The sequence below is a fragment of the Heterocephalus glaber genome, unplaced genomic scaffold, assembly GCF_053883595.1.
Source record: "Heterocephalus glaber isolate CG9 unplaced genomic scaffold, H.glaber_assembly_v1.0 deba00001781, whole genome shotgun sequence".
NCBI lineage: Eukaryota > Metazoa > Chordata > Mammalia > Rodentia > Bathyergidae > Heterocephalus > Heterocephalus glaber.
Window position 1 is genome coordinate 1,682,946 of NW_028258467.1, and position 13,649 is coordinate 1,696,594.

General features: G+C 54.0%; 1 protein-coding gene across 1 annotated transcript; it reads left to right on the top strand.

Moving 5' to 3' along the window:
• The first annotated feature begins 277 nt into the window (after positions 1-277).
• LOC101708567 (mesothelin-like protein) lies at positions 278-13,623 on the top strand. Its single transcript, XM_004873835.3, has 15 exons — positions 278-2,424; positions 3,612-3,732; positions 4,770-4,890; positions 8,649-8,734; positions 8,843-8,969; positions 9,050-9,240; positions 9,576-9,666; positions 9,834-9,975; positions 10,418-10,605; positions 10,679-10,834; positions 10,979-11,106; positions 11,780-11,910; positions 11,985-12,079; positions 12,305-12,563; positions 12,941-13,623. The coding sequence occupies exons 1-15, from the start codon at positions 2,382-2,384 to the stop codon at positions 13,084-13,086; spliced, it is 2,025 nt and encodes a 674-aa protein (XP_004873892.1). The 5' UTR covers positions 278-2,381; the 3' UTR covers positions 13,087-13,623.
• Positions 13,624-13,649: the final 26 nt, after the last annotated feature.

Consider the following 13,649-nt stretch of genomic DNA (forward strand, 5'->3'; position numbering starts at 1 on the left):
GGGCCCCTGTCTCTTCCTGGGAAAACCAGGATTACTGCTGCCTAAGGGCCATGAATGGGCTTAATAAACCAGAGTTTGGGACCCGATGTGGTTGTCTCAGCAACAGCTCTCTTTCTCTGCTGTTTTGCCTAGCCTAGCCCCAGGGCTTCTCTAGCAGCCAGACTCACAATGGGCAGGCCAGCTCCTACCCTTGCCCCAGCCTGCCCTGGGCTCTGGGGGGGTGAATGGAGAGCCCCCACCTACACTCCACCCATGCAGGCCCTTCCACTTCCAGAGCCATTTTGAGCTCTTACACAGCCAAAGCCTGCTCCCAGGAAGTTCTGGGGCTCAGGGTAGGCATGCCCTCTCCCCAGGACATTTCTCCAAGTCTATCCCCAGACCTTGGCCCCCTCCAAGCTGGGGCTTCCAGGTCTCATGGCCTTCACCACTGCCTAGTGCAGCTGTGGCACTTGCTATGTCTGCTGTTCTGGTACTGCTGGTGGCCAAGGAACCCTTCGAGACCCATCTTGAGCTGGATGAGACTTTGGACCATGCAGGCCACCCAAAGGGGCCACTGGATCATGCTCCTGGGCTCTGAAGGGGACTGTCAAGGAGCCTGTGGGGCCTTCACCTGCCGTCAGCACTTCCAGAGCCTGGCTCAGCCCAGCTTGCTGGTACCCAAGACCCTGGAGTGCATGTAGATGGAGGCTACCTAGTCACACTACAGAAGCTTGAGACTCTGGAACCCTGAGACCTATAGGTAGGTAGAGGGCCAGGGCTGGGGCCATGGTCCAGGGCCAGCCTTAGGCAACCATCCCTACCCACCTTGCCAAGGAGAAGCTTCTTCAGGCACCATTGGCAGAAAGTAGGGAAGTCCCTGCTTTATCTCACCTCCTACCCTGGCCCCTAGGAGTTCTGCCCAGCAGAGCCATCCCACCTTGTGCCCCGGGACTCACCTGGCTGCAACTGTCAGAGGCCTGAGCAGGGCCTTTGGCTGGGACAGTGCTATGTGTAGCTGGGCTCTCCCAAACATAGGTCCCTGAATGTTCATTTTGCTCCATGCCCACTAGCCTGTGCTCACACCTGCTCACCCCTGTATCTATCCCCACAGAAGGGCCAATTAGCTCCCATAGTAGTCCATGAGTGCCTCATGTTGGGGAAACATGAGCACATGTATGAACAAGCTCTAGGACCCACAGATCACATAAACTAAGATATACATGTATGTGCAACATGTGCACACAGACACTGATACCTGTGACAAAGGTAGGCTCACACCCCAGCCACCAAGGGGTGTAGACACCCAGGGCTGGGCTTCCATGGAGAGGGCCAGTGTTGGGCAGCAGCCAACCATGAGCTCAACCTTCTGCCCCCCTGGGACTGGGGAGCAGGCACCCGCTGAGCTGAGCCCCTGGGAATGACAAGGCAGCAGCCCAGCCCCCGCCCAGGCCCCTCCCCTCCAGCTGTCTGGCAGGTGTCACTGGGGGCCACCAGACAGAGCAGTTGGGTACAGCCTGCTAAGTAAGGCATGGAGGCAAGTGAGGGCCCAGGTATCCCTGCCCTACACCACCCCTGTCCCCCAGGCTGATGAGCTGCACAGCATCTATAGCACCTGATCTATAGCTCCCTGTATCTACTGCACGTGGCCAGGAGCAGCCTTGTCCCCAAGCTCTGGGCAGCACCTCCTCTACACAGACAGTGTTCCTGCTCAGGTGAGAAGCATGGGCAGGGTGGGCCTGCCAGGTGGACCCCAGGGTTCCTGGCTGCACTTCTGGGCACTGGGCATCCCCAGGGAGGTGGTTGAGTCCCTCTGAGCCTCCTTTCTGTCCCTAGCATAGGGTGACAACCTCCTCATCCTCCTCTCAGCTTTGTAGATTCCTGAGTCCAAGGGAGCCCAAAGCTGTCAGACTGTACTCACTGTGCCCAGAGGAGCTGGCGGTATATAGCTGTCCAGCAGGCCTGGCTGGGCCCCTGAGCCCCAGGAGACAGTTTCCAGTGACAGAGTTAGTGTATAAGATCTGGAGAGGGGACAGGAGGCACTTGGGCTGCTAGGTGAGGGGCACCTCTCCCCCAGGGCCTGCAGGACTCACTGTTTGTAAGAGATCTGTTAATTGGAGACACTGCTGCAGTGCGGGTCCCTAGAGCCCAACCTGTGATAAGAAAGGCAGGGCTTGCAGCTCCTCTCTCCCTATTCTGACAGTTGTTTGTGGAATTATTTCCCTCCCAAAGGCAGAGCAGATGCACCGGGCCCCCACCCAGGGTCAAGCATCCTGTGTGACACTGGACATCTCTTTTGTGCCCCGAAGCCAGCCTGCATCACTCCCTTCCCTTCCTCTTCAGCTAGTCCTGGACCTACTGCCTGCTGTCCCATTGTATTCCTGCCTGGGGACATCTCAGCCAGGATGACCAGCACTTGCTGCCGCTCTGCCATAGGCCCCAGAATGGGTAAGATGATGCTTCCCTACAGAAAGGCTCCCCTGGGCCCTCTGGGAGTCTGGCAGGCCTACATGGTAGGGCCATCTGCTTAGCTGCAGAGGCAGAGGATGCTCAGATGAGGCCACCCCATCCTCATGAACCGAAACTCAGGGACATGCCCCAGTGAAAGGAGGGGAGGAAGGCAGGGTCCCCTAGCACAAAGGGTTGGCCAGGTGATACAAAGGGACATTGTGAACACAGTCCCTGTAAGGGCCTTGAGGTCCCAGAAGGAATGGAAGACCCATGGCCTGCCAGGAATGGTAACACATACCTGTAATTCCAGCTGCTCAGGAAGCTGAGGCAAGAAGATTGCAAGTTAGAGGCCAGCCTGAGCTACATAGTGAGACCTTGTCTCAAAATGGAAAAAATAAAGAGGGCTGGGATGTAACTTACCTAGCATGTAGGAAGCCCTGGGTTCAATCCCCAGTAACACAAAAGGGAAGGGGGTTGCTGGATCAGCCAGAAGGACAGAGTTCTTTCAGACAATCCCAACACAGGCCAGGCCAGGCCCCTAGGAAGGGAGAGGTGATGGAGTCCAGAGACATCCTGCCCAGTCCTGTCCTCCTGAGAACAGCAGGCTCCCAGACCCAGCATTTGAGGACCCACAGACAGTTACCCTAGCCAGGGCAGCACCTGCCAGGCCCAACCCCCATCCACGGGTCCTTTCAGTGCTAAAGATTTTGCAAATTGGTCTTCCTAGGGCCAGTGAGATGAGGCTCTCTGGACACAAAGCCCATCTAGTGGGCTGGGCTTCCAAGACTAAAACATAGCCCAGGCTCCCTGAGTCCCATTAGAAGGCCCTGTTGCACCCCACTGCAGAGGCTAAGGGGGCTTGGGATGAGGTGGGAGTCAACTTCTGCCCCTGACTCAGGGTCTCAGTGAAGACAGAGCCATGGCAGGGTGGTCTGGCTGGAGGGAGGAACTTACAAACATGCACACATCAGCACACAAGAGTGCACACAGACCTGTACCACACACGGGCCCAGACTGGGTGCCACATGAGACTGCACAGCTCCCAGGGTCTCCTCTGGTCTCCCACTGGAGCCCGTGGCTGTGGTGGGGGTCACAGGCCCACTTGGGACATACACAGACCCCAGATGACAAAGGGCACCCATGCACACCCTGACACCGAGCCCTCATGGCCCACTCTGTTCCAGGTGCCTTGGCAAGCCCTGGCCTTGCCCTCCTCCTGTCCCTCACTGCTCACTGCTCTGGTCCCCAGACTGAGGGTGTTCTCCAGGGAGGGCTGGATGTCGGCAGGGTCGACCCATGGGCCAGGTGAGTGCTTGGAGCCGTCCTGCAAATCCAGTGTTTTCTGTGGCTGATTGGTGGGAGGAAGAGGAGGAAGAAGAGGAGGGTCCTGACCCTGGGCTGGCCCTTGAAGGTCCTTCAGGGAGAGACCACGTCCAAGGATATAAAGCTTTGACAGGGAGGGCCACTATACCCTAGGCTTCGACCTACAAGACTTTCCCCAGATGACTCAGCATGTCCAGCTTCAGTTACAAGTCCAGGAGTAGATCCCCAGGCTGTTATCCAGGTTGTTCCCAGGCCAGGTGCACCACAGGCCTAGCCAAATCTACCTTGGCCAGGATCACCTGAGTCTGCCCTTGGGGCTCCTGGCCATTGGACCCAGCTCTGCACCCACTCTCGTGGCCTCAAAGCCATTACTTCTCCCCAAGTCCTCTCAGCTCCCTTCTACCCCCAAGCTTGTTGTTTCTTCTTACTATCCAGGAGCCTCGAGTCTGGCCTTGGCCTCCTCTTCATCCCTAGGAGCTGGTAGTCACTGATGGTTCCATCAATCAATTAATGAAATGATCAATCAGGCAGGACCGGGGTCCCATGTGGGAATAACCACGCCCAGGCTAAGGCCATCCAAGACCCTTCTTTGTGAGGAGATCCCATTCCAGTCTCACCCTGAGGAAGGCTTGAAGATGGCCTAGGCCAGTGATGGCGAGCCTTTTAGAGCTTTCAATGATAACAAGCAGCCCACTGTGGCACATGTGCCATAGGATTGCCACCACTGACCTAGGGTGTGACCACCTAGCAGGTGCCTCTAGGCCCCTCAGCAGCCTGCAGGGATGGTCAGGGCCTGGGCCCGGGAGCCACTGCCGATGGACCCCTGAGTACACATAAGCCTCATGCATCTGAGAGCCTTGCCCCCACAGCCTGCTCCATAGGGAATGAATGAACAGAGCAGAAGTCTTATGTGACAAGCCACTTCCACCTCTCACTTCCTGGGAAGTGGACAAATCTGCCCTTGCTGGAGTTTCCCCTAACAACTCTGTGTTCCCTCGTGTCCTTCTCCTCCTCCCCAGGGCCAATACTGCCCTCCTACAAGATTTCTGGTGCCAGCCAGCTGACCAGCTGCCACGCGAGCAGCTCTCTGCCCTGCTGAGGAGCCTGGCATCACAGCACATCCGACTCCAAGCCTGGCAGGTGAGTGCCATAAAAGGTGGTGTGAAGGGGAACCCAGTCCTTGGAGGGGGCCAGGTCGGGGGTGCAGGTATGCAGTTCCTCTGAGGAGAGGGCAAGCTCACAGCTCAGTCAATCTGCCAGGTTCAAAGCCACCTGGGCGTGCTCTGCAGTGGCCCCACCGGGACAGGAAGTTTGGTCTCTCTAAGATAGACTCTTCCTCCTGGGAACAGCTTTGTGGTGTGGCCTATGCTGGCCACTTGAGCCACTTTGCCTGCAGATGCTTCTGCTTCTTGTTCCTGATGAGGATGAAGCTTATCTGCCTCCCCTCTACAGCTTCCTGGTGTGCAGTGCCCTTTCCTTCAGGCTTCCAGGGCTCATGTGATGATGGGTTGTCAGGCCAATGGTCTCTGCTCCAACTCGGGGTATGGGGCCCTGAGCAGTGAGAGCCAGCAGAGCCTGGCTGGGCCCTGCAGCATACTAAGGCATCAACCACTCTTGAGTTAAGAGGAAGAAAGGAAGAGAGGGCAGGAGCAGGATGTGGAAGCACACACCTGTAATCCCAGAACTCTGGGAGGCTGAGGCGGGAGGATCATAAGATCCAGCCCTGCCTGGGAAATTTAGCAAGATCTTGTCTCAAAATAAAAAAGGGCTGGAGGTGTAGCTTAGTGCAGAGGCTCTGGGTTCAATCTCCAGTATTGAAAAAAATTATGGTAGATATTAATCTAACTATATCAACAATCACTTGGGCCGGGGATTTAGCTTAGTGGTTCCGCCACCTGCCCTGCAAGCACAAGGACCCAAGTTCGATACCTGGTACTGGGAAAAAAAAAAATCACTTTGAGACCTGGATGTGATGGTGCATGCCTGTAATCCCAGCACTTGGGAGGCTGAGCCAGGAGGATCACCATGAGTTTGTGGCCACCCTGAGCTACATGGTGAGTTCAAGGCGAGCCTGGACTACATAGATCCTGTCTCAAAAGCAAACAAATACCCAATCACTTTGAATGTCAATGGTCTAAACACACTAAATAAAAGACAGATTGCAGGGCTGGGGATTTAGCTCAGTGGTTCCGGCACCTGCCCCAACTCTGTTATCTACCCAAAAAACCCACTTTATTTATTTATTTACTTACTTATTTATTTATTTTTGGTACTGGGGATTGAACTTGGGACCTTGTGCTTGCGAGGCAGGCAGCGGAACCACTGAGCTAAATCCCCGGCTAAAAACCCCACTTTAAATGTAAAGAAACACATGGATTTAAAGAGAAAGAAACAGGGCCAGAAATGTAGCTCAGCACTGCAACATCTGCCTAACAAGTGCGAGTCCCTTAGTTCGAGTCCTGTTAGCAAAAAATAAAAATTAAAAATTAAAAAGAAAATAGAGAAACAAATGGATGAAAAGTGTAAATGGATGGGGCTGGTGATGTAGCTCAGTGGTAGAGTACTTGCCTAGCATCCATGAGCCCCTGGGTTCAACTTCCCATTCCAGAAGAAAAAAAAAGAAAACCCTGGAAAATATTTCTTTCTGAAAGAAAAAAAAGGTATAGTTATGTTAATTTACACAGGACAGAATTTATAGCAAGGAAAGCAATTAGGGATATAGTGCGGCATTGCATAATGATAAAGTAGGCAATTCTCCAAGAAGATATGACATTCCTTAATATGTATGTGCTTAACAACAGAGCATGATGATACAAGAGGCAAAAACTGACAGAACTGCAAAGAGAAATAGATGAGTGACACAGTTGGAGACTCCCCATCCCTCTGTCAGGAATGCTCAGACCTAGTAGGCAGGACACGGCTGAACTCAGCAGCTCCATCAGTCAACTGGGTAGAACTGATATCTGTAGATACTTTGTCCATCAGTAGAGCATATACATTTTTCTCAAGCCCATGTGACACAGTCACCAAGGAGACCACATTCTGGGCCATAAAATACACCTTAATTTTTTTTTTTTTGAGACAGGGTCTTGCTATGTAGTTCAGGCTGATCTTGAACTCACTATGTAGCCCAGGCTGCCCACAAACTCAAGGTGATCCTCCTGCCTCAGTCTCCCAAGTTCTGGGATTACAGGCATGCACCACCACGCCCAGTAACACACCTTAAATTTTGAAAGTACAAATCATATAATGGGGACCGGGGATTTAGCTCAGTGGTTCCAGCACCTGCCTTGCAAGCGCAAGGACCCGAGTTCGATCCCCGGTACCAAAAAAAAAAACAAACAAATCATATAATGTCTAATCTCAGATCACAATAGAATCAAATTAGAAATCAGTAACAGAAAGGTAGCTGAAAGACTACCAAATACTTGGAGATTAAACAAGATGCTCTTGAAAAATACATGGGCCAAAGAAGTCACAAGACAATTTCTTAAATGTTTTGAATTAAATGAAAATGCAATTTGTCAAAGTTTGTGGGGAATGTGAAATCAGTGGCTGACTGAATGGATGTATTAAAAAGAAAGCTCTTCCTCGGCGTGGTGGCACACACTTGTAATTCCAGCCCTTCGGAGGCTGAGGCAGGAGGATCACTGTGTGTTTGAGGCCAGCCTAGGCTACATAATGAAACCCTGTCTCAAAAAAAACAGAAAAAGAAAGCTCTGAAATCAGTCATCCAAACTTTCATGCTAAGAAAGTAGAGGAGGAGGAGCAACCCAAGGCTAAATGAGCAGAAGTCAATGAAGCTGAAAACAGGCAATCAACAAAACAAAAGAAGCTTCTTTGAAAAGATCAATAAACTCCCAGCCAGGTGAAGAAAAGGAAAAAGAAAACAAAAATTATTAATATCAGGGCTGGGGATTTTAAGCTCAGTGACACTGTGCCTGCCTCGAAAGCACAAGGTCCTCAGTTCTATCCCCAGTACTGAAAAAAAAATTATTAGAATCAGAAATGAAAGAGGGGTCAGCACTACAGAGCTCATGGATAATAAAGGAACATCTGTGCACACAAAAGTGACAGCTTAGATGAAACGGATCAATTCCCTGAAAGACACAATCTGTGGAAGCCCACACAGGGGAAGTAGATCATCTGAAGAGGCTGGTACCTATTAAAGATGGAACCAACAATCAACCTGCCAGCACTGACTTATTGTTAATATTTTCCAGGGTTTTTTCCTTTAGTTGTACCTTATAAACAGCATAGATCTGAATTATTGTAAACCTAATCTGAAAATCTCTGTTTTTTAGTTACAAAGTTGGTCTGTTTACATCTATTAGGATTGTTAGGTTTGGGGGTTTTTGTTTGTATGTTTGTGTTTGTGTTTGTTTTTGGTACTAGAGATTGAACCCAGGGCCTTTGCACTGACCTAGATTCCCAGCCCTTTTTTTTTTTTTAAGACAGGGTCTCCCTATGTAGCCCAGACTAGCCTTGAACTTGCTGTGATGCTCCTGCCTCAGCTTCTCCAGTGCTAAGATAGGTGTGCATCACCATGCCAGGTGCTGTTTTTTTGTTTTTGTTTTTGATGTTTGGTTTTTTGGGTTTTTTGGTTTTTGTTTTTGTGACACTGTTTTGCTAAAATGCCCAGTCAGGACTTGAACTTGCAATCCTCCTGCCTCAGCCTTCCCTAGTAAAGAGATTATAGGTGTGGACAACCACACCTGGTGCAGGGTTGTTGCTTTCTTAGGCCTTGTTTTTTCCATCTGATTTTTCATTTTTCCTTGCTGTACTGAACTTTCTCACACGTGTGCTTCAATTACTGGGGTGAATATTGACACCTTCAGCTGGGAGAGGGGGCTGGGTCCAAACTGGACAGAGTGTGACCTGCTGCCCATCTTGACCAGCTCAGCTGCTTGGCCAACTTCGTGTCCCGGCTCAGCCTGCAGGACGACTTTGCGCTTCACCCACCAGACCTCCTGCTTTTCTACAAGTGAGTGTCTGCCCCATGGCTTCCTCAGCCACTAGGATATCCTGCCAGCATGGGCTGAGCTGCCTCTCCCAGGCTCAGCCCTCCTGATGTCCTCCCATCTGCCTGCAGCCTGAGCCAGGTGAAGCAAGCCAACTGTCGGGCCTTCACCTGCCATGCAGCCCAGGGAGACACAGAGCTGTTGGCCAACCTGCCCGACCAGAGGATAGCCCTTCGGCATACAGCCCTGGCCTGCCTGGTAGGCACCTCAGGTCGGGACAGGACAGCCACACGAAGGAGCCAGGCTGCCTGCTTAACACTGATCTACTGTCCCCACAGGGGGGACCCCACCTGCAGCTCAGTGCCTCAGAGCTGGGGCTCCTTGGGGTCCTGGTGTGTGACATGGATGCATCCAGCATTGTGACTGCAGACCCCCATGTGCTGCAGAACCTGTTACGCTGCTCCCGGCTGACCACCTCCCAGCAGGCTGCCCTCAATACCCTCTTGGCCAGTGGGAGGACCCAGCTTGGGTGGGTGAGGCATTGGGTGAGCCTGGGGCCTCCCCTCCTTGAGATGAGATGGGTGGCAGCCTGGGTTTGGGTTCTCGAGGTCACTGGTATCTACAACCCTGCTGACCTCTGACTTCTGATCCCAGCCCTCAGCCTCACTCTGACCCTGCAGGCTGTGGACACAGGGCTGCATGTCCTCAACAGGGAAGACCCCATGAACTGTGTGGATCCTGGCAGGGGGCTGAGTGCATCTGAGAACCTACTGGGTGTTCCTCCTGCCCTGCTCAGGGAAGGGCAGGTGGTGTAGGGCCAGGTGCTGCCCCAGACCCTGACACGGTTCCCTTCCTGTGCACCAGAACTCCTGGCTCCTGGAACTTGGAGGGGCTGCAGGCCCTGGGGCCCCTGGCAACCTACATCAGTCCCCACCTGTGGGAACAGGTGCAGGAGGTATAATGGTATGGGGCGGGGCATGTGGATTGGGATCTATTCAGCTATCCCCTTGACCAGCCTGTCCCAGTCTGAGGCCACTCTGAGGCCTGAATGTAGGGACCTATGGGGTGGGACAAGGGGCCAGGCTGCTCCATGATGTGAAGCCACCAAGCCTTCCCTGCCAGGCTGTGGGCCTGGCCTTCTTTCGCAGCATGGTGGCCGCCTGCCGGGTGAGGCACCTCAGCCAGTATGATGCCCGGCGCTTTGTCACCAGCTTCCTGGAGTCCAAGGCCACCTCAGTGTCCTCAAGGCCCAAGCGGGGCACAGGTCAGTGTGGCCACTGTGGGCTGGGATGCTATGTCTCTCCCTGTTTGAACTCCCCATCGCGGCCTGGTTAGAGGTCAAGCTTGGGGAGCCAAAACCTGATTAAGATCAGAAGTGGAAATCGGGGTCAAAGATGGGCCCCCAAAACCAGGTACAGTGACGTACATCTGTAATCCCAGCACTCCAGGTGGCCGAGGCAGGAAGATCACAAGTTCAAGCCCAGCCTGGGTAATTTAGCAGCTTAGCAAGACACTGTCTCAGAATAAAAAATAAAAAGGGCTGAGGATGTAACTCAGTGTAAAGGTCCTGGGTTCAATCCCCAGTACCACACACACACACACACACACACACACATGCACACTCACACACAAGCTGGGCCCCAACACAGATACCAGAGGTCAGCTAGGGCCTCAGCTGACCTCTCAGTCATCAGCATTCCCTGCAGGGAGATCCTGCATTCATGGCAACATCACAGCGGCCACACTGCAGGATGACCTCTTCCTGCTGCGCTATGACTGCACCCAGCTAGAGTCCTGCCTGGGCAGCCGCGTGCTCAGAGCCAACCTGGATCCCCTGCTGCAGCACCCACTGCCTGCTGAGTGCCAGCGTGTTGTCAAGGCCAAGCTCACTCAGGTATGTGGTAGGCAGGGCAAGCAGGTCTGACAGGGCATGGGCATGGCCACTGATGGGCCACCACCTGTCCCAGATCTACCCCCACGGTGTGCCTGAGGACCAGCTGCACCTTATCACCTCGCTGGTCTACCTCTACTCTCTGGCTGAGATAGGACAGTGGAACATCACGTCAGGGGACACTGTGGTGGCCCTGCTGGCCTCGAACGTAGCCCTGGAGAACCAGACAGAGGTGAGGACAGGGAGCTGTCTGGTCACCCTGGCCCACAGACCCCAACCCTATGGACCCCAGCCCCACTGACCCCACCTCACTGACTCCAGCCCCCTGACCCTGGTCCTACTGACCTCAGCCTGCTTACCCTGTCCCTACCCCCAGGCAGTCCTACAGAGGTTTCTGGACCACAATGGCATGGTCACTGGCACCCTGCTGGTGGCCATTGGGGGTTCTCGCCTCTGCTGGATGAGCCCCAGGCAGATCCACACCATTCAACCCTCAGAGTTCCGGTGAGCTGCCCAACTAGCCATCCACCTGGCAAGGGTCACAAGGAGAAAATGAAAAGAAACGGGGCGGGGGGATAAGGCTCAAGTGGGAAATCTGGTCTGGGCCTGACCACTGGAGGTGTATGGTCTCTAAGGGCCACGGTAACAAAGTACTATAGACTGAGTGTCTTAAAAAGAGAAATTTATCCCCTAGAACTGGAGACCAGAAATGCAAAGCTAAGGGGACAGCAGGGACAGACCATCATCCTGCTGGGAGGGTCCTTCCTGCTCTCAGCTCCAGCATTGCCCACAAGCCTTCATGTTCCCTGGCCTGCATTTGTATCCCTACAGGTCCCACCTAATCTGTGGTGGCTCCTCCCTGTCTCAGTCAAAATTCCCATTACGAGGAAGCCAGGCGCTAGATTTAGGGGCAGCCTAATCCAATCTGACTTCATCTTTTAATCTGATTTCATCCACCAATACTCTATTTCCAAATAAGGTCACATTCTGAGGTTCTAGGTGGATACAAATTTTGGGGGGACACAAATTTGGGGGGACACTGTTCAACCTAGTATAGAGGGCAAGAGGAAAACTGTGGTTTGGGGAAAGCAGCCCATCCCAGTGCCTATGCCCACTGCCCATCCAGCAGTGCGGAGGTCACAGGGCTCTGCTCATTGGCACCACCTCCACCCCCCAGGCTGGCTGGGGCCCCGGACCTCTCCTCCTGTCCTCAGAGCCGGAAGAATGTGCTCTTTACCAAGGCCCGTGAGGCCTTCAGCAACACCAGCACCACAGCTACCTACTACCACCTCATGCGCCCATACCTTGGTGAGACCCGGCCCTGCTGCAGCATCTCTCCCCAGGAGCTCCCAACCCTCATCCCTTACCACTGCCTCCCACAGGTGGCGCCCCTGTGGAGGAGCTGCAGCACTTGGCCCAGGCCAACATCTCCATGGACATTGACACTTTCACCAACCTCAATCCCCACGTGCTGAAGGTGGGGCCTGGGCATCTGGCAGGGGGTGGGAGGCATGGCAGGTCCCTGGGCCCCAGCCCTGCATGTCCCGGGTCAGAACAGTGCAACTAGTGTGGGCCCTGTCACTCCTTCAGGCTGGCCCTGCCCCTCACCCCCATCCACATCAGTGCTAGGTCCTGGGAGACACACTGATCTCAAAGGATTCTCCCTTGGGCCCCCCACACAGCCCCCTGGCTTCCCTCACAGAGTCTGAGCATCAGCAATGTGACCACGCTGCTGGGCCAGAATGTGGGGGACCTGCAGAAGGCCCGCAGCCACCCTACCGTCAGCTCCTGGCTGCGCAGCCTCAACAGGTCAGCCCTGGGTGAGCTGGGCCTGGACACTAACCTCGCCAGCCCCACCCCTGCCCAAACGACCAGAAGACTCCCCAGCACTACCCTCTCAGCATCCTATCTGGCCACCTCCTCCAGCCAGCCAGGGAGCATCAATGCAGCCCCCACCTCAGGTACAGCCCGTGCCCCTCACTGCCCATTGCAGACCCCTGGCTGTTCCCAGTTCTCATCTTGTATGTGCTCTCCCATCAGCCTCCTGAGTGTCCTCTGGGTGATATCGGTGTCACCTTTCATTACCTGCTGAACCATTTAGGGACATAAGTGCCCCCTCCAACCCAAGCAGCAGAAAGTGGGCTGGGGAAGTTCTTCAATCTTCTGGGGGGAAGTTCTTTCGTTTGACAAGTCTTTATTGAGACAAATGGACATAGAATGTAAGAGGGGCAGTGTCTGGACATGGAAGGGCTTCCATAGATGAGATTTCTCACTGGTCCTCCCTAGCTCAGAGGAGGGGCTCTAGCCAGGACTGAGGGACCCCTCTCATCCCCTGTAGGCAGCCCACCGGTCCACCTGGCATACTTGCTCCTCTCAGTGGCCCTGCCCTCCATCCTTCTGTGGCTGCTATTGTTTGGGCGCCTCCAGGCCCGATGGGGGATGATTGTGCAGCACCAGGACCCTGGCCACTGTGGACAGCACTGACCTATGGTGACCAGACCCATGGGCATCACAAGACAGAGCTGCTAGAAGAAGCTGGATGACTGCCCAGCCAAGGTGCAGCCCTGGGCCCGGGAGACCTGTAGTGTCCCCGTCCTAGGTCTACAGGGCTGGTTCCATACACCTCAGCTCCTGGGACCTACATCTGTGAGAACCAGGGACCTGCCTAGCCACAGGTCCAGGCTGGCAGTGGGGACAATTCCAGGCCCTCTGCAGGATAAATGGAACTAGGTAGAGCTTCGATCTCACCGCCCTTGAGGGTAGATCTGAATAAAGTATAAAGCTATCTGCTGCACATGTCTTTCCTGGGTCCCTAATAGGAGCACAGAGACTCTCCCCCAGACAGCCTTCAGCTGGGAGCCTGGGAACAGGACTACTACCCCCTTGGGGACAATAGCAAGCCCATCAGGAAGGCCTTGGATAGCCCTCACTAGTTTTAAGCCCCACCCTCATGCCCACCTTCCAAATGGTGGGAGGGCTGAACTCAGGGAGTCTTGTCCACAGGTCATAAGCAGCTACAAAGTCATCCCCACTTTGTCCTGGGAAGA